This window comes from Oncorhynchus clarkii, chromosome 9 (assembly GCF_045791955.1).
Source record: "Oncorhynchus clarkii lewisi isolate Uvic-CL-2024 chromosome 9, UVic_Ocla_1.0, whole genome shotgun sequence".
Taxonomy (NCBI): Eukaryota; Metazoa; Chordata; class Actinopteri; order Salmoniformes; family Salmonidae; genus Oncorhynchus; species Oncorhynchus clarkii.
This window is the reverse complement of record NC_092155.1, coordinates 33,441,859-33,466,512: the sequence shown is the minus strand read 5'-3', so window position 1 is coordinate 33,466,512 and position 24,654 is coordinate 33,441,859. Positions and strand designations below refer to the sequence as shown.

General features: G+C 40.7%; 1 protein-coding gene across 2 annotated transcripts in view; it reads left to right on the top strand.

Annotated features, from left to right (window-relative positions):
• Positions 1 to 14,417, top strand: part of LOC139416218 (ethanolamine-phosphate phospho-lyase) — a 40,067-nt gene extending 25,650 nt beyond the window's left edge. The window contains exons 10-14 of one of the 2 annotated variants that reach the window (XM_071164628.1): positions 5,573 to 5,662; positions 6,378 to 6,508; positions 6,669 to 6,739; positions 7,057 to 7,159; positions 13,169 to 13,288. In XM_071164628.1, the coding sequence (XP_071020729.1) occupies positions 5,573 to 5,662; positions 6,378 to 6,508; positions 6,669 to 6,739; positions 7,057 to 7,137 (373 nt within the window). In that variant the 3' untranslated portion in view covers positions 7,138 to 7,159; positions 13,169 to 13,288. Of the gene's footprint in view, positions 1 to 5,572; positions 5,663 to 6,377; positions 6,509 to 6,668; positions 6,740 to 7,056; positions 7,160 to 13,168 lie in introns of both variants that reach the window. The other variant, XM_071164627.1, reaches the window with a different exon arrangement.
• The last annotated feature ends 10,237 nt before the right edge of the window (positions 14,418 to 24,654 follow it).

Below are 24,654 nucleotides of genomic sequence, written 5' to 3'. Positions count from 1 at the left end.
GAGTCCCTGGCGGCGTAGTGTGTTACTGATGATAGGCTTTGTTTCTTTGGTCCCAGCTCTCTGGTCATTCACTAGGTCCCCCTGTGTGGTTCTGGGATTTTTGCTCACCGTTCTTGTGATCATTTTGACCCCACGGGGTGAGATCTTGCGTGGAGCCCCAGATCGAGGGAGATTATCAGTGGTCTTGTATGTCTTCCATTTCCTAATAATTGCTCCCACAGTTGATTTCTTCAAACCAAGCTGCTTACCTATTGCAGATTCAGTCTTCCCAGCCTGGTGCACGTCTACAATTTTGTTTCTGGTGTCCTTTGACAGCTCTTTGGTCTTGGCCATAGTGGAGTTTGGAGTGTGACTGTTTGAGGTTGTGGACAGGTGTCTTTTATACTGATAACAAGTTCAAACAGGTGCCATTACAGGTAACGAGTAGAGGACAGAGGAGCCTCTTGAAGAAGTTACAGGTCTGTGAGCGCCAGACATCTTGCTTGTAGGTGACCAAATACCTATTTTCCACCATAATTTGCAAATAAATTCATAAAAAATCCTATAATGTGATTTTCTGGATTGTTTTCTCTCTCATAGTTGAAGTGTACCTATGGTGAAAATGACAGGCCTCTCTCATCTTTAAGTGGGAGAACTTGCACAATTGGTGGCTGACTAAATACTTTTTTGCCCCACTATATATACTGTATTTCATACCATCTTTTGCATCTTGCCTATGCCGCATGTCACGAACCGGCTCAAAGCCCGTAACAAAGGGAGACAACGTGAAGATAAGGAGTAACCAAATATATATTTATTAACTAAAGCAACTAAGGGAAATATACAATGATGTGTGTAATCAGTAATCAGTAGTGTAAGTGAGTGTTTGCATGCATGAATGTGATAATGCAGGGTGTTGAAAGGTGCCAAAGGAAACAAACAAAAGGCCACCAAGAACCACAGCACAATCTACAAAGGTGTCTGCATGGAGAAAGTCTCTTCCATGAATGTGGAAGAGGTCTATTTATCCTGGGAGACACCGGGCCCAGGTGTTTCCCATGAAGCTGACGACCCTCTCAACTCCGCCCACCGGCATCCTAATAAGGAAACAAGAACAAAGACAGAATACAGCAGACAGAGTGGGAGGGTCATCACATTCCCCCCCATAAAACCGGGGACCAACAAGGACCCCGGAACAACATACCAGCCTCTGCGTCCCAAATTGACACAGCCTCTGCGTCCCAAATTGACACAGCCTCTGCGTCCCAAATTGATGAGGGGTTATGTGTTCACACCTCCACCTGCACCAACCAACCTCCTCCCCAGACCTCAGCAACCTTTGCGCATAGGAAGCAATATTTAAGAGGAAAGAACACAAGACCAGGAGGGAACAGACAGGAAAGATAGAACATGACAACCCCAACCAATGGTCAGTCACGTAAACATTCAGGAACATGGCACAAAAGACCACAACAGCTACAAACTCCAACGAAAAGAACATCAGGGTCCTTAATTTTTACAACTCCCAACGATTCATAGTCACTTCCAACGATTCATAGTCACTTCCAACGATTCATAGTCACTTCCAACGATTCATAGTCACTTCCAACGAAACAGAATCACTAATTTCAATAATTTAACCTTGTAGTGTTCAGCGATCTTCAACAGCTGTTCTATAGTACATAATTCTAACAGTTCCTCTGATGGAAAGCGAATGAACTTGTCTACATGACACCATAGTCATAAATAATCTTGCTCAACCCCTCTGCTGAGCACATCAGACCACAACCAGAGAAATGACAATCACCCTGAGCACCACAGAAGAGGGACGAGATACGGAGCTTCCCCAAAACCTACAATAACTCAACCCTAGTCTTCGTGCAGATTTGCGGTGGGTATTTACACACTGTAGCCCGTTGGCAAGGAAATAGAACTCCCCAGCATGCTGGCAAATTCCACCAAGCCACGGATGTGCCCCCGAGACAACTGCTCAGTCCACAGACACCACACAAAAATAATATTTAACCATGCCCAACATGTCCAAAATTGAAACACGTCGCTAAGCCTATCAGGGGAAAAAGGCTATAGCTCCGGGTAGCAAGTTCCACTACCCTACACAAATCTCCTACCGAGGTACACAGCCGATTTACTCACCTCCTCAGACGGACTTCCCAACAGAAAGTAGAACAAGAGTTTCCAGGCTAGGCAGGGCCTGGAAACTAACCATTAGCTCTCTCTCCAACGCAGCACACAAACCAAACATCAAAGGCAACCAATACTGGGCCTATCAAACTCAAACACAATATGCAAACCAAACACGTACCTCCACAGTCTCCCAAACCAATAGTTCAAAGATCCCGGATGAGCCCCCACTTGTCACGAACCGGCTCAAAGCCCGTAACAAAGGGAGACAACGTGGAGATAAGGAGTAACAAAATATATATTTATTAACTAAAGCAACTAAGGAAAATATACAATGGTGTGTGTAATCAGTAATCAGTAGTGTAAGTGAGTGTTTGCATGCATGAATGTGATAATGCAGGGTGTTGAAAGGTGCCAAAGCAAACAAACGGCCACCAAGAACCACAACACAATCTACAAAGGTGTCTGCATGGAGAGAGTCTCTTCCATGAATGTGGAAGAGGTCTATTTGTCCTGGGAGACACCTGACCCAGGTGTTTCCCATGAAGCTGACGACCCTCTCAACTCCACCCACCGGCATCCTAATAAGGAAACAAGAACAAAGACAGAATACGGCAGACAGAGTGGGAGGGTCGCGCACCACCATCGCGCATCCATATATTTATATGTGCATATTCTTATTCCATCCCCATACATTGTGTGTATAAGGTAGTCATTGTGAATTTGTTAGATTACTTGTTAGATATTACTGCACTGTCGGAACTAGAAGCACAAGCATTTCACTACACTCGCATTAACATCTGCTAACCATGTGTATGGTAAAATTTGATTTGAAGTGTGCCTTGAATTTAAAACAAAGCACCCCCACACCATCACACCTCATCTTCAGGAGGCTGAAGAAATTTGTCTTTTCACCTAAACCCTCACAAACATCGACAGATACACAATTGAGAGCATCCTGTCGGGCTGTATCCCCGCCTGGTATGGCAACTGCACCGCCCTCAACCGCAAGGCTCTCCAGAGGGTAGTGAGGTCTGCACCATTTCAGTTTGTCCGTGATGTGTATGCCGAGGAACTTACACTTTCCACCTTCTCCACTACTGTTCCGTCGATGTGGATAGGGGGGTGCTCACTCTGCTGTTTCCTGAAGTCCATGATCATCTCCTTTGTTTCGTTGACATTGAGTGAGAGATTACTTTCCTGACACCACACTCCGAGGGCCCTCACCTCCTCCCCTGTAGGCTGTCTCGTTGTTGTTGGTAATCAAGCCTACCACTGTAGTGTCGTCCGCAACTTGATGATTGAGTTGGAGGCGTGCATGGCCATGCAGTCATGGGTGAACAGGGAGTACAGGAGAAGGCTGAGAACGCACCCTTGTGGGGCCCCATTCTTGAGGATCAGCGGGATAGAGATGTTGTTTCCTAACTTCCACCTGGAGGCAGCCCGTCAGAAAGTCCAGGATCCAAATGCACAGGGCAGGGTCGAGACCCAGGGTCTCAAGCTTAATGATGAGTTTGGAGGGTACTATGGTTTTGAATGCTGAGCTGTAGTCAATGAACAGCATTCTTACATAGGTATTACTCTTGTCTAGATGGGTTAGGGCAGTTTGCAGTGTGATGGTGATTGCATCATCTGTGGACCTATTGGGGCGGTAAGCGATAAGCCATCCCACCTGGTTTGCGCTTAGTGGGACTATCATTTGTTTTTCAACAGGACAATGACCCAAAACACACCAGGAGAGTGATGGAGTGCTGCATCAGATGGCCTGGCCTCCACAATCAACCGACCTCAAACCAATTGAGATGGTTTAGGATGAGTTGGACCGCAGGAAAAGCAGCCAACAAGTGCTCAGCATATGTGGGAACTTCAAGACTGTTGGAAAAGCATTCCTCATGAAGCTGGTTGAGAGAATGCCAAGAGTGTGCAAAGCTGTCATCAAGGCAAAAGGTGGCTACTTTGAAGAATCTAAAATCAAAAATATATAATATCTCAGAACAAGAATAGACTGATGAGTTTCAGAAGAAAGTTCTTTGTTTCTGGCCATTTTGAGACTGTAATTGAACCCACAAAAGAAGGCTAGTTTTAATGCTTCAGAACAACAGTTTTCAGCTGTGCTAACATAATTGCAAAGGGGTTTTCTAATGATCAATTAGCCTTTTAAAACGATAAACTTGGACTAGCTAACACAATGTGCCATTGGAACACAGGAGTGATGGTTGCGGATAATGGGCCTCTGTACGCCTATGTAGATTTTCCATAAAAAATCTGCTCTTTCCAGCTACAATAGTCATTTACAACATGAAAAATGTCTACACTGTATTTCTGATCAATTTGATGTTATTTTAATGGACAAAAAATGTGCTTTTCTTTCAAAAACAAGGACATTTCTAAGTGGCCCCAAACTTTTGAACGGTAGTGTATGTATTCATACTCCGGACTCCGACATTGCACATCCTAATATTTCTCTATTTCTTAATTCCATTATTTTACTTTTAGATGTGTGTGTATTATTAGATATTACTGCACTATTAGAGCCAGGAACACAAGCATTATACTACACCCACAATAACATATGCTACATATGTGTATGCGACCAATAACATTTGATTTGATTTGATTTGACACACACGGGGAAAAACATCCACTGGCAAGAAATATCAAGTAGGTCTACTCACTTAACTAAGGGGGAGAGAGACCTATCATCTGAGCCTGATACTGACTCCCTAATATTGCAATAGCTTAGAGCTCTACACATTGACCATTGATCATGTATTTGGGTGTCACAGTTGTGTTTCGGTATTTGCAGATATACAACATCAATAATGTTTTTAGTCAGATTTTTTTTTTGAGGGGGGGGGGGTTTAAACAATATCGTATTGTAAAGTATTAGGCAAGTAATAGCTGTAAATTTACACTGAATAATTTGACTTAAGTAATTACAAAACATTTTGTGCACACTGAAGAAACCACTGATCTATATACAAATATACACAATACCAATGCTTTTACCACTAGTAGTGATGGGCACCAATATCAATAATTTGACATGGCAAGGCATATTGTGATATCGATTGATCCGTCCTGTTATCCTTCCCATTATGTAAAAATGCTAACTTGACTGCTACTGCATGCACAAAACCCTTCTCACAGGCTCTCAACTTAGCATGCTGATGTGCAATCAGCGGTAGATAGGCTTCCCATTGTATTCAAACGGGTTGAGTAGGTTTTAGGCTCCTTTAGGAAAAGTCCATACTTATATCAGTTGCATTTTTCTAGTTGGTGCCTATCACTCACCACTACAATATGCCAATGTACATATCCAGTGTCAAATTACCCTGAAACCTATAGAGGATTCTTAGAAATGCAGCTGGTAACGTTCAACATGACAGAGGTTCACAAAAGCTCTGTGTGTGTGTCAGGGTTCAGACTGTGATGATGTAATGTCTGATAGGGGTCGTGGCCTGTTTGTTGGGGCGGAGCTTGTGAGAGATCGGGTGAAACTGACCCCTGCTACAGCGGAAGCTCAGGACATCATTTACAAGTGAGTGACTCATTTAGGACATTTTTAGACATTTATAAAACGTACTTAGTTTTTATACGGCATTTTAGCATATGGTCAGTTCTTAAAATGAGATTAAACACAGTTTATAAAATGTCTGCACATTTATCAAGCCGTGTAAATCACACATAGAAGCATGTTTTATCAATTAGAATCATGTTAAATCAAATAGCACATTTTCAAATCAAGTATAAGGTTTTTAATTCACAATTTGCCATGGATTCCAACTTATTTTTTTAGGATCAAGTTCTGTGAGTATTTTTGAGGCCCATGTTGGTTTAGGTTTCAAACATCACATGATACCGGTGATGTGTTGTATTGTAATGATCTCAATAAAAGTTTATAAATTGAGCAATGCAGAAGCACACATGAACTAAGTGCAGTTATATGAGCATATTAAGACCAAAAATCGTTGGGCACCTCCTCCTAGTTGTAGTGTTAACACAACGGTTATGTAAATGTTTGGGCATACTCGTCATTGACAGCCATTGTCTCAACCCCAGTGTAAACGTGGCTGTACTATAGTAACCTAACCTATAGTTCAGCACTTGGGGGATAGCCTCAAGTGAAGAAACATATCTTCTCTTGAAAATCTTAATTGTAATTGATCCAGAAGAGACTTGTAGACCCAGAACAGATATTGCAGTATGCTTGTTTCATTAGGACAAATATGGAGTTCCAAACTCTGTTTCCCCAGACTGAAGGAACAACACATCCTACTAAGTGCAGATGGTCCTCATCGCAATGTCCTCAAGTTCAAACCACCCATGTGCTTCTCTGAGGAGGACGCCGACATGGTCGTGGAAAAGATTGACCAGATTCTCACAGGTACTCGTAATGCCCCTCTGAGTTTGTGAGCTGTTGTCTGGAAAGTAGCAAAAACCACATTCTTCTTTCTCTTGTCCATTATTCAAAATGCTTGTAGTGTCATGTCACTGTGGTACCATGGCAAGAAGTTTTATTATGAGTATTATTATTTTTTTTACAGACATTGAGAAGGCGTTGGGGTTACAAATGCCCTCCACAGTACATACAGAGAATGGAAGCCATAAGAGAAATGTAAGTCTGGCCCATGTCATATAGGCCCTAGCTCCTTCCCCTCAATCTCTTTGGCATTCACAGATCTAATTTTAGCAGTACCAGTGTGTCGTCACTGATTATGTTAATGTCTTGTGATATTGTTTTGGAACTGAATTTCCATAGCTAGGGCTGACACTTAGGACTTGAGAAGAGCAGAACCAATGAACTCTGCATCATCAATAGAGTTGCTCTGTGAGAAGGTGTTAACTGTGGAAGGTGTTAAACCATGTTCACAGTTAGCCATTGTTATTTAAATGCTGGCTGAAAAGTACTAGTGGCCTCGCCTTGGTTCCTAGTCAGAGCAAGTCATCGGAGGCCATGGCCCAGTGAGTCACTCTCTGGAGCCGGGCAGTGGAAGTGGAAATACAAAAGTCTGAGCCTTTTTAGTAAAACACCAGGGTAAGTCCTCAGTGGAAATTCACCATAATGATGCATTTATACGAAGGACTTACCACACACCAGGGTGTCATATGCTTTTAGGATTCTACGATCGCCAATTGTTTTTCAAAATTAACATTTCCTGCATATTATGCGAAGGCTAGCAATTTTAACCAAACACTTCCCAGTTACCACATAATTTGGTTCAATCAAGCCAAACATGAAACTTTTCCCCACGTCACCGCATTTTCGTGACAAATTGGACAAAATCATTGCATATAATGATCAATTAGCCTTTTAAAATTATAAACTTGGATTAGCTAACACAACGTGCCGTTGAACACAGGAGATGGTTGCTGATAATGGGCCTCTGTATGCCTATGTAGATATTCCAATTACAAATCTGCCGTTTCCAACTACAATAATAATTTACAACATTAACAATGTCTGCACTTATTTCTGATCAATTTTATGTTAATGTAATGGACAAAATATGTTATTTTCTTTCAAAATCAAGGACATTTCTAAGTGACCCCAAACTTTTGAATGGTAGTGGACAGTCGTGGCCAAAAGTTTTGAGAATGACACAAATATTAATTTCCACAAAGTTTGCTGCTTCAGTGTCTTTAGATATTTTTGTCAGATGTTCCTTTACAAACTGAGGCAACAGACTTTGTGAAAATTTATATTTGTGTCGTTCTCAAAACTTTTGGCCACGACTGTATATATCTATATATATATATATATATAAAATATAAACGCAACATGCAACACTTTTTATGATTTTACTGAGTTACAGTTCATATAAGAATATCAGTCAATTTAAATATATATATTTGTCCCTAATCTATGAATTTCACGTGACTGCGCAGGTGCACCAAGCCCACCCACTGGGGAGCCAGGCTCAGCCAATCAGCCACAAATGGGCTTTATATTACAACCAGAAATATTCCTCAGTTTCATCATCTTTCAAGGTGGCTGTGGTTGTGGTCAGTAGTTGTGTGGTTGTTGTCAGTAGTTGTGTGGTTTTGGTCAACAGTTGTGTGGTTGTGTTCAGATGTTGTTTAGTTGTGGTCAGTAGTTGTGGTCAGCAGTTGAGTTGTCAGTAGTTGTGTGGTCAGAAGTTGTGTGGTTGTGGTCTGTAGTTGTGTGGTTGTGGACACTAGATGTGGTTAGCAGTAGTGTGTTTGTGATCAGTAGTTGTGTGGTTGTGGACAGAAGTTGTGTGGTTGTGGTTAGTAGTTGTGTGGTTGTGTCAGAAGTTGTGTGGTGTGGTTTGTAGTTGTGGTTGTTGTCAGACAATATGTGGTTGTGGTTACTAGCTAGCTACGCCCAGGACCAGAGCTAGACCAGAACTAGTGCAGACCATAGCAGAAGTTTGTGTTTGTATTTATTATGGATCCCCATTAGCTGCTTCCAAAGCAGCAGCTACTCTTCCTAGGGTCCAGCAAAATTAAGGCAGTTTATACAATTTTAAAAACATTACAATACATTCACAGATTTCACAACACACTGTGTGCCCTTAGGCCACTACTCCACCGATACCACATATCTACTGTACTAAATCCATGTGTATGTATAGTGTGTATGTTATCGTGTGTGTATGCATGTGTCTGTGCCAATGTTTGTGTTGTTCCATAAGGTGTTTTTCTATTAATTTTTTAAATAAAATGTTAATGCTTGCGTCAGTTACTTGAGTACTTGAGTAGCTGTGGTTAGTAGTAGTGGTCAGTAGTTGTGTGGTTGTGGTCAGTAGTTGTGATCAGCAGTTGTGTTTTTGTGATCATTAGTTGTAGTCATTATTTTTTGTCAGTAGCTGTGGTTAGTAGTAGTGGTCAGTAGTTGTGTGGTTGTGGTCAGTAGTTGTGATCAGCAGTTGTGTTTTTGTGGTCATTAGTTGTAGTCATTATTTTTTGTCAGTAATTGTCGTATTTAGTGGTCAGTAGTTGTGGTCATTAGTTTTGTGGTTGTGGCCAAAAGTTGTGTGGTTGTGGTCAGTAGTTAGATGTGTGGACAGCAGTTGTGTATGTGGTCAGTAATTACGTGGTTGTGATCACTAGATGTGGTCAGCAATTGTGTGGTTCTGGTCAGATATGGTGTGGATGGGGTCAGTTGTTGTGGTCAGTAGATGATTGGTCAGTGGTAGAGGTCGACCGATTAATCGGAATGGCCGATTAATTAGGGCCGAATTCAAGTTTTCATAACAATCGGAAATCGGTATTTTTGGATGCCGTTTTTATTTTTATTTTTTATTTTTTTTTACACCTATATTTAACTAGGCAAGTCAGTTAAGAACACATTCTTATTTTCAATGATGGCCTAGGAACGATGGGTTGCCCCTTGTTCAGGGGCAGAACGACAGATTTTTACCTTGTCAGCTCAGGGATTCTGTCACGTTCTAACCTTAGTTCCTTTGTTATGTCTTTGTTTTAGTATGGTCAGGGCGTGAGTTGGGGTGGGTAGTCTATGTTCTTTTCTCTATGTTGTGTTTATGTGTTTGGCCTGGTATGGTTCTCAATCAGAGGCAGGTGTCTGTCGTTCGTTGTCTCTGATTGAGAATCATACTTAGGTAGCCTTTTCCCACCTGTGTTTTGTGGGTGATTATTTTCTGTCTAGTGTTTTTCTACACCTTTCAGGACTGTTTCGGTTTTTGTTTATTTCACGTTGTTATTTTGTATTTTGTTGTTCAGTTAATAAACATCATGAACACATACCACGCTGCGCATTGGTCTGACATTTCATACTCCTCGTCAGAGGAGGACGAAGAATTCTGTTACAGATTCAATCTTGCAACCTTACAGTTAACTAGTCCAACGCTCTAACCACCTCCCTCACGAGGAGGCCGCCTGTTACGCAAATGCAGTAAGAAGCCAAGGTAAGTTGCTAGCTAGCATTAAACTTATCTTATAAAAAACAATCAATCAATCATAATCACTACACATGGTTGATAATATTACTAGTTTATCTAGCATATAATCGATGCAGTGCGCATTCGCGAAAAAGGACTGTCGCTGCTCTAACGTGTACCTAACCATAAACATCAATGCCTTTCTTAAAATCAATACACAGAAGTATGTATTTTTAAACCTGCATATTTAGCTAAAACAAATCCAGGTTAGCAGGCAATATTAACCAGGTTTAATTGCGTCACTTCTCTTGCGTTCATTGCACTCAGAGTCAGGGTATATGCAACAGTTTGGGCCGCCTGGCTCATTGCGAACTAATTTGCCAGAATTTTACGTAATTATGACATAACATTGAAGGTTGTGCAATGTAACAGGAATATTTAGACTTATGGATGCCACCCGTTAGATAAAATATGGAATGGTTCCGTATTTCACTGAAAGAATAAATGTTTTGTTTTCGAGATGATAGTTTCCGGATTCGACCATATTAATGACCTAAGGCTCGTATTTCTGTGTGTTATTATGTTATAATTAAGTCTATGATTTGATAGAGCAGTCTGACTGAGCGATGGTAGGCATCAGCAAGCTCGTAAGCATTCATTCAAACAGCACTTTCGTGCGTTTTGCCAGCAGCTTTTCGCAATGCTTCAAACATTGAGCTGTTTATGACTTTAAGCCTATCAACTGCCGAGATTAGGCAGGGGGGTGCGGGCTAATAGCGTTTCAAACGTTACTCGCTCTGAGACTTGGAGTAGTTGTTCCCCTTGCTCTGCATGGGTAACGCTGCTTCGAGGGTTGCTGTTGTCGGTTTGTTCCTGGTTCGAGCCCAGGTAGCGGCGAGGAGAGGGATGGAAGCTATACTGTTACACTGGCAATACTAAAGTGCCTAGAAGAACATCCAATAGTCAAAGGTATATGAAATACAAATGGTATAGAGAGAAATAGTCCTATAATTTCTATAATAACTACGACCTAAAACGTCTTACCTGGGAATATTGAAGACTCATGTTAAAAGGAACCACCAGCTTTCATATGTTCTCATGTTCTGAGCATGGAACTTAAACGTTAGCTTTCTTACATGGCACATATTGCACTTTTACTTTCTTCTCCAACACTTTGTTTTTGCATTATTTAAACCAAATTGAACATGTTTCATTGTTTATTTGAGACTAAATTGATTTTATTGATGCATTATATTAAGTTAAAATAAGTGCTCATTCAGTATTGTTGTAATTGTCATTATTACAAATACATTTAAAAAAATATATATATATGTTTTTTTATATATATATATATATATTTTTTAATCGGCCGATTAATCTGTATTGGCTTTTTTTGGTCCTCCAATAAATCGGTATTGCCGTTGAAAAATCATAATCGGTCGACCTCTAGTCAGTGGTTGTGTGGTTGTGGTCACTTGATGGTCAGAATTTGTGTGGTTGTGGTCCATAGTTGTGTGGTTGTGGTCAGATGTTGGTTGTTTGCAAAAAAGTTACAGAAAATGTTGTTGACGCTGTTACTAAAATAGCTATATTGTTATAGATCTGTACTAGATATTTCTGTTATTATTTCAGATTTGAATAACAGAAAAGTAGACCAATATGTCATACACTCTGTCTTTATGGAAAAGTGGTCAAAGTCGATGATTTGTGTCAAATGTATTTTTGCATTGACAGTGAATGGCAGTTGGAAATTATGATGTCACAATGGGGAGCAAAAAAGGACAAACAAATGTAGAACAGAAAAAGTAAAAGATAATCAAAACATTTTATGCAAGCAACCCGAGTGAGACCATTCTGCACATTTTAAAAGTTTGAACGGCGTTTCTAGCTGAAACAGTGTAGGAGGAGTAGCATGCTAAATAATAATAAGGAGTATGTTGAATATTGAAGCTGGGGTTTTGCTGTGCAAGCCCCTCAATAAGAAGTATGTCATAGACTAAAGCTGGGGCTTTTGCTGCGCAAGCCTCACAATAACCTTTGACATCAAACTTCGTACGTTGATATGTAACAGCCCAAGACCTCTGCGAAAACAGTCGGGGTATCCACATTTGTTATATTTGAAATAATAGCACTGGACGAGTTTACCACAGTCGGTTTCCCGATTGGGCTAACAGTAAAAGGGTGGCAGGTAGCCTAGAGGTTAGAGCGTTGGCCCAGTAACTGAAAGATTGATGGCTCGAATCCCCGAGCTGACAAGGTAAAAATTTACCCGGTAGGACGTCATTCTAAATAAGAATTTGTTCTCAACTGACTTGCCTAGTTAAATAAAGGTACATTTAAAGAACAGTGGAATACAAATGTGTGGTCACAAGATTATTACAGACTATGCCCCTGGAAATATGGTTATCTGTAGCAGTACGATGATAACGCTGTGAAATAGTGGGAATGAGAGGGGTTTATGTGCAGGGGTTTGGCTGTATTTGAGTCAATATTTTATAAGATAAATTTTGCCCTTTTCATATTTGAATGCAAGCCATCCCTCTTTTAAAACTGGGGCTTCTCACAAAAGTGGTCAAAATTGTCAATGTACTCCAAATCCATTGAGAAATTGTAGCATTTAAGGCAGAAGAGATGACTAAAGCATTCCATTCCGTGACCTATTCTTGGTAGCGGCCCGGAAATGAGAACCCACTTGCCTGTCTCCTTTAACCTGCCTATCAGCCCTCTGAAGTAATCTTTTACTAACATGAATGACTACTGTGGGAGCATTCAGGTGCTTCTCCATCACCACAGGGACCTGGTATTATTATAGTATATTATTATCTTTTCAGATTTGTGGACACAGAAGGTTTGTGGCAGCGTAAGTTTGTGGCAGCTTAATTGGGGAGAACGAGCTCGTGATAATGGCTGGAGTGTAATCAGTGGAACGATATCAAATACATCAAACACATGGTTTCCAGGTGTTTGATGCCATTCCATTTGCTCCGTTCATTATTATGAGCCCTTCTCACCTCAGAAGCCTCCTGTGGTGGACACTGAAAGGGTGGGTGCTAGGGGAAAGAGCTAAAGGATATGAAACCAGGAGAGAGAATGATGATACTGAGAATGCAGCAAAATGTTACACATACTCTTTGCCTTCAGATTCATCCATATTGCTCTCATCATGTTAATTTGATCACAAGGTTCAACCTGAGGAAAACGGATGTCATCATTCAAATGGAATAGGCCATAGCCGTGATACGTCTCAACAGCATGCCTCTCAGCAAAACAAAAGGCTGAGGCCTTAATGGACTTGTGGAGTTTTGCTACTGTCTTATAAGACCTGAATAGTGTGCCCTGCACACTTACATGTTTCAATGGATAAAGGAAGCGACTTCATTCTCAAACCTATAATTACTTTTTGTAAGCATTTATAATATGTTAGTTACACATTGATGTTATAATCCTAATCTCAGGTACTTTGAAATGTGATTGGAAATTTGGCCAGGCATGTATAAGGGCCTGCTGTTCCTCTGTATACAGACAAATGCAGATGAACTAGAAACCCATATTGACAGTGAGGAACAAACTTAATGTGCTAATGTCCAGGATGTCTTTAGAGTCATGCATTGATCCCTCACTGTGACTTCATATTAAATAGTAAATGACAATGATTACAAATGCTAACTTTTTCAAAGTATCATTATGAAATATAAAGAACATGCCTACTGAAAAGACTATAAAGTAGTATTGGCCATTGTCATGTTATTGCCCACATTTAGAGGTTCTTCAATGAAAGCGTTGTTCTACAAAAATGTCAAATAAACAATGCAGACAGAGGGAACAGAATTGTTTATCTTTGTGTCTAGCAGCCTCTTGTGTACATTGAAAGAAAATGCTGAGGAGCAGAGTTGGCTACACAGAAACCTTGGACAATACATGGTGCACTGCTATGCTAATTGTGGCAAGAACAAGTACCAAAAACACTTAGTTAATAGCCCAGGCGTTTATTTGCTTAAATCACGGAACACAACAGGCGCTTACTAGAGACAGGCTTCTATTTTAGCTTTTGCTCATTTGTATAGTTAATTGTTTAATACCAGCTTTTATTGTACTAATATGTTATAATTTGCACACGGTGTCACATTTCTTTTGTCTTAGTATGCCTGTATAAAATAAAATACAACTTTTCCTTGACAGGATAATCATTGACCTCCGACTGTGCCTTTCCGGCAGTTCGTACTTTCACTACTAGAGGGCGATCTGCCAATTTCTAGTGGTCTGTACTCCCAAAATAGTTTTTGTGCTTGCCAGTTAGCAAGCAGTTCTCAGCTCTAGCAGTGTCTTACAGCCAATAAAAATGGATGATTGCCATAATATTTGTATATTTACTGAATTATTTAATGTTCACATATCAAACATTAAACATCAAACAATTCATGGTAACCTTTAGATCCAGCGTTAATTTGAAACGGGTGTTTATTTGCTGAAATGTGAAATTGGCTGGCTATTAAATGGGACGGGGCTATTTGAGACTCAGCAAGTTAAGTTACATCAGGTTCCTATTGCCCAATATGCTAAAGTTTGGTCAATGCAACACTGAAGTGTAGGGGATATTTGTCCTAAAATATTGTTTTTGTCTTTGGTGAAGGGTTCTGTTTTGTTCCCACTTTTGTATATTTTATAAGTTCTTACAGACTGTAAATTAAATGTTCCTATGAGAGCCCAGGTCAGCCTTCTGCAAAATAACCAGAAACACCATGGCCCAGTCCTAGATGATTTTGTCTAGTGATGTGATAGATCACATTTAGGGCCACATTTAGGGCACTACATAACTTTGATGACAAACTAGGTCCAGGAGAGATACTTGTGTAGTGTAAAGAGAGATAGATACAAATCTCTCTTTAAAGACATGCTCCAGAACTTTGGCAACTAGTTAGTACTTTTTAAACTTCCTGCTTTGGGCTGGATGTGTCAATGTGTAGTTCATACGTATGTGCAGAATTACTGTTTTACCTCAATTAGCCAAGAGTGTGCAAAGTGGTTATCAAGGCAAAGGGTGGCTACTTTGAAGAATATTAAATATATTGTGATTCGTTTAACACTTTTTTGGTTGCTATATTATTCAATATGTGTTATTTCATAGTGTTGATGTCTTCACTATAATTCTACAATGTGAATATAGTAAAAATTACTACAGTTGAATTCAGAAGTTAACATACACTTTGTTGGTTGGAGTCATTAAAACTTGTTTTTCAACCACTCCAAAAATGTCTTGTTAACAAACTATAGTTTTGGCAAGTCGGTTAGGACATCTACTTTGAGCATGACACAAGTAATTTTTCCAACAATTGTTTAGATGTGTTCACTGTATCACATCATGGGAAAATAAAAAAAATATCAGCCAAGACATCAGAAAAATAATTGTAGTCCTCCACAAGTCTGGTTCATCCTTGGGAGCAATTTCCAAACGCCTGAAGGTACCACGTTCATCTGTTCATCTGATGTCAGCTTCAATATATCCACATAGTTTTCCTGCCTCATGATGCCATATATTTTGTGAAGTGCACCAGTCCCTCCTGCAGCAAAGCACCCCCACAACATGATGCTGCCACCCCCGTGCTTCAAGGTTGGGATGGTGTTCTTCGGCTGGCAAGCATCCCCCTTTTTCCTCCAAACATAATGATGGTCATTATGGCCAAAAATATAGGGCTTGTTTTACTGTGGATATAGATCATTTTGTACCTGTTTCCTCCAGCATCTTCACAAGGTCCTTTGCTGTTGTTCTGGGATTGATTTGCACTTTTTGCACCAAAGCACGTTCATCTCTAGGAGACAGAATGCATCTCTGTCCTGAGCGGTATGATGGCTGCGTGGTCCCATGGTGTTTATACTTGCGTACTATTGTTTGTACAGATGAACTTGGTACCTTCAGTCGTTTGGAAATTGCTCCCAAGGATGAACCAGACTTGTGGAGGTCTACAATTATTTTTCGGAGGTCTTGGCTGATTTCTTTTGATTTTCCCATGATGTCAAGCAACGAGGCACTGAGTTTGAAGGTAAGCCCTTGAAATACTTCCACAGGTACACCTCCAATTGACTCAAATGTCAATTAGCCTATCAGAAGCTTCTAAAGCCATGACATCATTTTCTGGAATTTTCCAAGCTGTTTAAAGTCAGTCAACTTAGTGTATGTAAACTTCTGACCCACTGGAATTGTGATACAGTGAATTATAAGTGAAATAATCTGTCTGTAAACAATTGTTGGAAAAATGACTAGATGTAGATGTAACCGACTTGCCAAAACTATAGTTTGTTAACAAGAAATTTGTGGAGTGGTTGAAAAATGAGTTTTAATGACTCCAACCTAAGTGTATGTAAACTTCCGACTTCAACAGTATCTGATCATAAATTACTGTTTCTAGCACTTTAGACAATATACTCAAAATAGACACAGGTCTATAGTTTTGCCCTTCTTGTGGTAAATGCACTCCAAGTCACTTATTTTAATGGGTATGCCATCAAATACCAGGCCTAGATCTTATGTGTTGTTGAACTGTTACTTTTTCTGTATAGAGAAAATAGTGGTCAATGTAACACCGCTGCTTGTTTTTATTAATACACATCATTGCGGTTGTTCACAGAATTTACTGGCTGGCACCTACGATTTTGTGCAGGGAAATCGGTTTCCAGATCTGTGTTTATATTAGTGGCAAGTTCAACACAGATCGCCTGCCCCCATGCACTTCTCTCAATTTGAGCTGTGATAGGGAAAGAGCACCACCTTTTGGACATCCCGCCAAAGTGTATCATCTCCATGCACTTATTTCAACATGCCTGGATCTCCAAACAGAATTCACAGTTTCACTAGCATGAATTCAGTTTGGATTCAATATTACCACACATTGTATAATCTTTGGCAATACTTCATTTATACAGAGAACCCACATTTAGACCAGGGTCTCATTTTCAATGGTGTGCTCAAATAATAAAAAATCTAAACACCTTAAACAGAGAATTACAGAGAAAAGAAATCATATATAGGGGGAAAAAACACAGTACCAGTCAAAAGCTGACACACCTACTTCGTTTTTACTATTTTCTACATCGTGAAGACATCAAAACTATGATATAACACATATGGAATCATGTAGTAACCAAAAATGTTAAAAGTTCATGTGGAATTTCTTTACCTCTTATTGCGTTTGAGCCAATCAGTTGTGTTGTGACAAGGTAGAAGTGGTATACCAAATAGGGATAAGTCAATATTATGGCAAGAACAGCTCAAATAAGCAAAGATAAACGACAGTCCATCATTACTTGAAGACATAAAGGTCAGTAAATCCGGAAAATATCAAGAACTTTGAACGTTTCTTCAAGTGCAGTTGCAAAAACCATCAAGCGCTATGATGAAACTGGCTCTCATGAGGACCGACACGAAAAGAAGACCCAGAGTTACCTCTGCTGCAGAGGATAAGTTCATTAGTTACCAGCCTCAGCCATTTAGGATCTTGAATACAAGACATGCGTCGGTGTATTGCACAAGATTTTCCCAACTCAGGAGCTCATGCTTTCTGAGGATGTAACAATGATGATGGCTATTGGGCTTCCTATCAAGCACTTTGAGAGGCTGTTTGTAGACAGACTGAATAGGTTTTAATGTTGTACAGCAAGCTTGGGCCCAAATCAAGCAGTATGTTAAGTGGGGGAGTATCATAGATTTGAAGTACAGTTTGCAACCTCGGTAGTCAAACAATTTTGTATAAATCGGAAATTAGCTAGGTTGAATTTATCTGAATTACCTTTTTCATATGCTTTTTAAAAGAGGTTGGAATCAAGTATGATGCCAAGGTACTTAAAATCAGATACCACCTGGAGCTTCTCCATTGACACATAGACATCTGGCTCAGTAGCATCTGTTGCCCTCTTTGTGAAGAACATGCAAACAGTTTTTTTCAGATTGAGATGAAAACACGAGTCACTGAGCCACTTTGTGACCTGGACCATTACAGTAGTGAGTTCTTGTGCAGCTTGTTATTTGCTCTTTGCATGCTGTATCACTGTATCATCTGCATACATTTGAACATCAGACCTAGTACAGACAGAAGGTAGATCATTAATGTACAGGCTGAACAGGAGGGGCCCCAGTATTGACCCTTGGGGCACGCCCACATCATAGCTAAGTGTGAGCGACAGCTCATTATGACACACTGAGTTCTGCCTTCAAGGTATTATTTCATCCATCTCAAGGCATCAGGGGAAAAGTTGAACTTGGACAATTTTTTGTGATGAGAATCTCATGGTTAACAGTATCAAAAGCCTTCCTGAGGTCCAGAAACATAGCCCCAAAAACACCCCCTTTGTCCAGCTTGTACTTCACATTTTCCAGAAGAAAGCAGTTGGCCGTTTCTGTGGAGTGTTTCGCTCTGAAGCCAAACTGCATGGAGTGTAATGTGAAGGGGCTGTTGTTGAAGGGGCTGTTGTTGAGGTGGGCAATCAGTTGTTCTGCTACACACTTTTCAACAACCTTTGACACCACAGGTAGTATACAAATGGGCCTGTAGTTACCCACATCAGCAGGTTTGCCCGATTTAAAGATGGCCGTTATTATGGCCGACTTCCATACCCTTGGAAACACCCCGATACCAATAGATGTGTTGGTGACATTAGTAATGGGGCCAATGAGTGACACTTTGTAGTTTTTAAGAAAGGTATGTCCAGCCCAAACACATCTTTGGCTTTAGAGTTATTTAGTGAGCTAATCACCTTGTTCACCTTTGACTCAGAAACCTCCCTTATGAAGACAGGTTGAGTGTCATTTACTAGCACTGAGCCCAAGAAACCAGTGGAGGGGTTCTGTGTCAGTACCCTGAGAGTCAATAAAGTAGGAATTGAAGGCTATTGCTATTTTGACTGCATCCTGTGTTAGATTGTTATTCACCATGATTTCTAGTCTTTTTGCAGTGTTACTATGGTCTTTCCCTGTTAACTTTTTTAGATTCTCCCAGATCAATTTAGAATTTCCCTTTGCTTCACCAATTATGTCAATCAAAAAAGTTTGCCTTGGCCTGTCTGATTTCTTTCATCACCTTATTTCTCAACATGGTAAACCTACGTCTGTCATGCTCTAATTTGGATCTTAGGGCTATTTTCAGAGCATAATCTCGTTCTTTCATCAATTTCCAGATTTCTCTATTTAGCTAAGTAAGAGTGCTCTTTTGGCCAGGTTTGGATTTTCTTTTCTTTTCTTTAGGAAACCACTTATTGTAGTCTGGATTGTGGATAGAAAAACCTGACTATCAGCTTCCACATCTGTATAGGACAAAAGATAATTCCAGTTAATTCCCTTAATTGCGTTTTCAAAATAGTTTAATTCACTCTTAGGTATTCTTAGTTGATCCGGCTTTCTAACAGTAGAGAGGTTAAACCTGCTCTTAGACAGCTTTCTGGCTATAAGTGTCAGATTATGATCAGATAGCCCAGTAACCATATTGAATGATTTCATCACTCTCTGGTTTATTACTGAACACCAAATCAATCTGTGTTTTAGAGCAACAACTCACCCTGGTTGGCCCTTTAACTAGCTGTGTAAGGTCAACGGTATTAGTGAGCCGTTTGACAGTTTTCCTACAAGACTTGTCTTCACAATTAATATTAAAATCTCCCATTAAGATGACCTCTTTCCCAAAATCACATTCCCTAAGCATGTTATTAAACTGATCAAAAAACACACTTTTGGTGGAAGGTGGCTTATACATTCCAAAAAGGTTAAAAAAAAAACATTTGGGGAGACAGTGTTACGTTCAGGCCAATACATTCTAGTTCATTATCACATGACCACTCAATTTGTTTACATCGGATATGTTCTTTAATGTAAATCATACTTAATCATTTCCAAATAAATTCATTAAGAATCCTACAATGTGACTTTCCAGATTTTTTTTTCCTCATTTTGTCTGTCATAGTTGAAGTGTACCTATGATGAAAATTACAGGCCTCTCATCTTTTTAGTGGGAGAACTTGCACAATTGGTGGCTGACTAAATACTTTTGCCCCACTGTACATGCTTACAGTTGAAGTCTGAAGTTTACATAAACTAGTTTTAATCAAATGTATTTATATAGCCCTTCGTACATCAGCTGATATATCCAAGTGCTGTACAGAAACCCAGCCTAAAACCCCAAACAGCAAGCAATGCAGGTGTAGAAGCACGGTGGCTAGGAAAAACTCCCTAAAAAGAACAAAACCTAGGAAGAAACCTAGAGAGGAACCAGACTATGTGGGGTGGCCAGTCCTCTTCTGGCTGTGCCGGGTGGAGATTGTAACAGAACATGGCCAAGATGTTCAAATGTTTATAAATGACCAGCATGGTCCAATAATAATAATAATAATAATAATAATAATAATAATAATAATAATAATAATAATGCAGAACAGTTGAAACTGGAGCAGCAGCACAGCCAGGTGGACTGGGGACAGCAAGGAGTCATCATGTCAGGTAGTCCTGAGGCATGGTCCTAGGGCTCAGGTCCTCCGAGAGAGAGAAAGAAAGAGAGAATTAGAGAGAGCACACTTAAATTCACACAGGACACCGAATAGGACAGGAGAAGTACTCCAGATATAACAAACTGACCCTAGCCCCCCGACACAAACTACTGCAGCATAAATACTGGAGGCTGAGACAGGAGGGGTCAGGAAACAATGTGGCCCCATCCGAGGACACCCCCGGACAGGGCCAAACAGGAAGGATATAACCCCATCCACTTTGCCAAAGCACAGCCCCCACACCACTAGAAGGATATCTTCAACCACCAACTTACCAACTTACCACTCAAGTGACGCACCCCTCCCAGGGACGGTATGAAAGAGCCCCAGTAAGCCAGTGACTCAGCCCCTGTAATAGGGTTAGAGGCAGAGAATCCCAGTGGAAAGAGGGGAACCGGCCAGGCAAAGAGAGCAAATGCGGTTCGTTGCTCCAGAGCCTTTCCGTTCACCTTCCCACTCCTGGGCCAGACTACACTCAATCATATGACCCACTGAAGAGATGAGTCTTCAGTAAAGACTTAAAGGTTGAGACCGAGTTTGCGTCTCTTACATGGGTAGGCAGACCATTCCATAAAAATGGAGCTCTATAGGAGAAAGCCCTGCCTCCAGCTGTTTGCTTAGAAATTCTAGGGACAATTAGGAGGCCTGCGTCTTGTGACCGTAGCGTACGTGTAGGCATGTACGGCAGGACCAAATCAGAGAGATAGGTAGGAGCAAGCCCATGTAATGCTTTGTAGGTTAGCAGTAAAACCTTGAAATCAGCCCTTGCCTTGACAGGAAGCCAGTGTAGGGACGCTAGCACTGGAGTAATATGATAAATGTTTTGTTTTAATGACTCCAACCTACGTGTTTCAACCACTCCACAAATTTCTTGTTAACAAACTATCATTTTGGCAAGACGGTTAGAACATCTACTTTGTGCATGACACAAGTCATTTTTCCATCAACTGTTTATAGACAGATTAATTCACTGTATCGCAATTCCAAATCAATCCCAAAATACCAGCAAAAGGACCATGTGAAGATGCTGGAGGAAACAGGTACAAAAGTGTCTATATCCACAGTAAAACGAGTCCTATATCGACATAACTTGAAAGGCCGCTCAGCAAGGAAGAAGCCACTGCTCCAAAACCGCCATAAAACAGCCAGACTACAGTTTGCAACTGCTCATGGGGACAAAGATCGTACTTTTTGGAGAAATGTTCTCTGGTCTGATGAAACAAAAATAGAACTGTTTGGCCATAATAACCATCGTTATGTTTGGAGGAAAAAGGGGGAGGCTTGTAAACCGAAGAACACCATCCGAACTGTGAAGCACAGGGGTGGCAGCAGGGACTGGTGCACTTCACAAAATATATGGCATCATGAGGCATGAAATTGATGTGGATATATTGAAGCAACATCTCAAGACATCAGTCAGTAAGTTAAAGCTTGGTTGCAAATGGGTCTTCCAAATGGGCAATGACCCCAAGCATACTTCCAAAGTTGTGGCAAAATGGCTTAAGGACAACCAAGTCAAGGTATTGGAGTGACCATCAAAGCCCTGACCTCAATCCCATAGAAAATGTGTGGGCAGAACTGAAAAAGTGTGTGTGAGCAAGGAAGCCTACAAACCTGACAGTTACACCAGCGGTCACGAGGAATGGGCCAACATTCACCCAACTTATTGTAGGAAGCTTGTGGAAGGCTTCCCGAAACATTTGACCCAAGTTAAACAATTTAAAGGCAATGTTACCAAATACTAATTGAGTGTATTTTAACACACCAATCCTTATTTCACTATATAGCATACACATTAAGGGAGATTGTGCATTATACATTTAGAATTTTACCACCCTGCATCCCACTGCTGGCTTGCTTCTGAAGCTAAGCAGGATTGGTCCCTGGATGGGAGACCAGATGCTGCTGTAAGTGGTGTTGGTGGCCCAAAAAATATCCTAATGCCCCAGGGCAGGGATTAGCGTGCAGTCTTTCAGATGGGACGTTAAACAGGTGTCCTCACTCTGCGTGGTCACTAAAGATCCCATGGCACTTATTGTAAGAATAGGGGTGTTAAACCCGGTGTCCTGGTTAAATTCCCAATCTTGCTCTCATACCATCACGGCCACCTACAGTAATCATCCTCAGCATACAATTGGTTTATTCATCCCCTGTAACTATTCCCCAGGTTGTTGCTGTAAATGAGAATGTTCTCAGTCAACTTATTTCAAAATAATAGATTAAAAATATTTATAAAATCAGGGGGAACCTAAATTATTTTCCAATCATTTCGTTCTGAACAGAGCCATTTGTTTTTTTAGTTCCGTTCCACTGTTCCAACCAGCAAGATAAAGAAAGTCCTGAACAGGTTCGAACCCCAAAAAATGTACCGGTTTATATCGTTCCTTTCAGTTAATTTTAAACCTCTGAAATCAATACTTTTTTTAAACATTTAGATCAACATTAAAATTACTATATCAGTGAGGATAGAACAGCTTGCGGCTAACCATTTAATCTTCATAGGAAAGTTGTTAAGAGGCAATGGTATTTTGCCATGACAGCATGGTTTAATCATAATGAAAGACAAACACTGTGCTGCCAGTCACTATGGAGAGAAGTGTGGGGCACGAGATGCGACTGAAATTTTGCGGGTGGGGAGAGATCAAGAGAGGGTGGAGGCTTGGCTTGCATTATCGGAGTTATGCCCACATAATTATACCTATGGAGGAGAGGCTTCGATGTAGGATCTTTGAACCTCCGAGAATAGCCTTAACTAGCTGGAATTTAAAAAAAACTCTTACCTTTTTAGTAACTCCAATGTGAAACCTAACTATAGTCTCCTTTTAACTAGCATTGAAAAAGTGAATCCATTCTTCTCTAATTAAAAATCTCTAACGGAGCTGCAGGGAGTCAGGCAGCAGATGGTGAGTTTAACAATAACAAACATGAAACGATACAAAATAAGAAGTGCCTGGACAAGAAAACAGAACTAATACTGCCTGATGAGTGAGGCTACAGAGTACTAGATAAAGGGGAAGTAATCAGGGGTGTCTAGGTGTGCATAACGATGGGGTACAGGTGTGCGTAATGATTGGTTGTCAAGACGGATGTTTAGTAATGGAGCGGGAGAAGGCGTGACACTCCCTAATTTCTAAATCACTCATGAAATGTTGTCAGTAGGCTACAGTAACCTATACTTTGGAGGGGGCGGGGCAGGTAGCCTACTCTCACACGGTCCAATTGTGCGCACCCTATGGGACTCCCTGTCATGGCCAGCCTGGGATCTGTGCCTTAGACCGCTGTGCCACACAGGAGGCCTCGAATGAGGCTGATGTTTTAATGTCCGATTTGTCTGTCCATGATCAATTTGCCGGCCATTAAAAAGGGCAGTAATTTGAAAATGTATAGCTCCATTATAATTTATAAATATTTTGTCTGGCTTTAGACATGTAAATGTAACCTGGAGTGAAATGAGTCATCCATATGATGGAAATCTGTCGCAGTGACAGAACTTTAACCCGAGAATTATGATCTTACCTCAATTGCTGGTATGCCAGCAGCATACCACCCTGCTGGCTTGCTTCTGATGCTAAGCAGGGTTGGTCCTGGTCAGTTCCTGGATGGGAGACCAGATGCTGCTGGAAGTGGTGTTGGAGGGCCAGTAGGAGGCACTCTTTCCTCTGGTCTAAAAAAAAAAAAACCCTGGTGTCCTGGCTTAAATACCCAATCTGGCCCTCAAACCATCATGGTCACCTAATACTCCCCAGTTTACAATTGGCTCATTAATCCCCCTCCTCTATAACTATTTCCCTGAGAATGTGTTCTCAGTCAACTTACCTGGTAAAATAATGGATACATTTAAAAAATTGCCACAAAATACCTAGTTTAAAAGTTTTTCTGGAAGCTGTGCTGCACCATTTTCCCCTACGTGGGCCAGCCCAGTAGAAATTTGAGTTCACCAAGTAGCTTCAGCCCCTCGCCATATGACTGACCCCTAGCAAGATGCGCACACAGCAGAGCAATGACGTAGTGGTCCACTTTTGGCTTGTGAGCACTACCTTCAGAACTACTGGTTAAAAAGATTACAAAAGTACCAAAGAATCCATTTTAGTAAGGATATTACTAGTATATTATTTAAAAAAAATGTGATTAGAGAATGACAAGC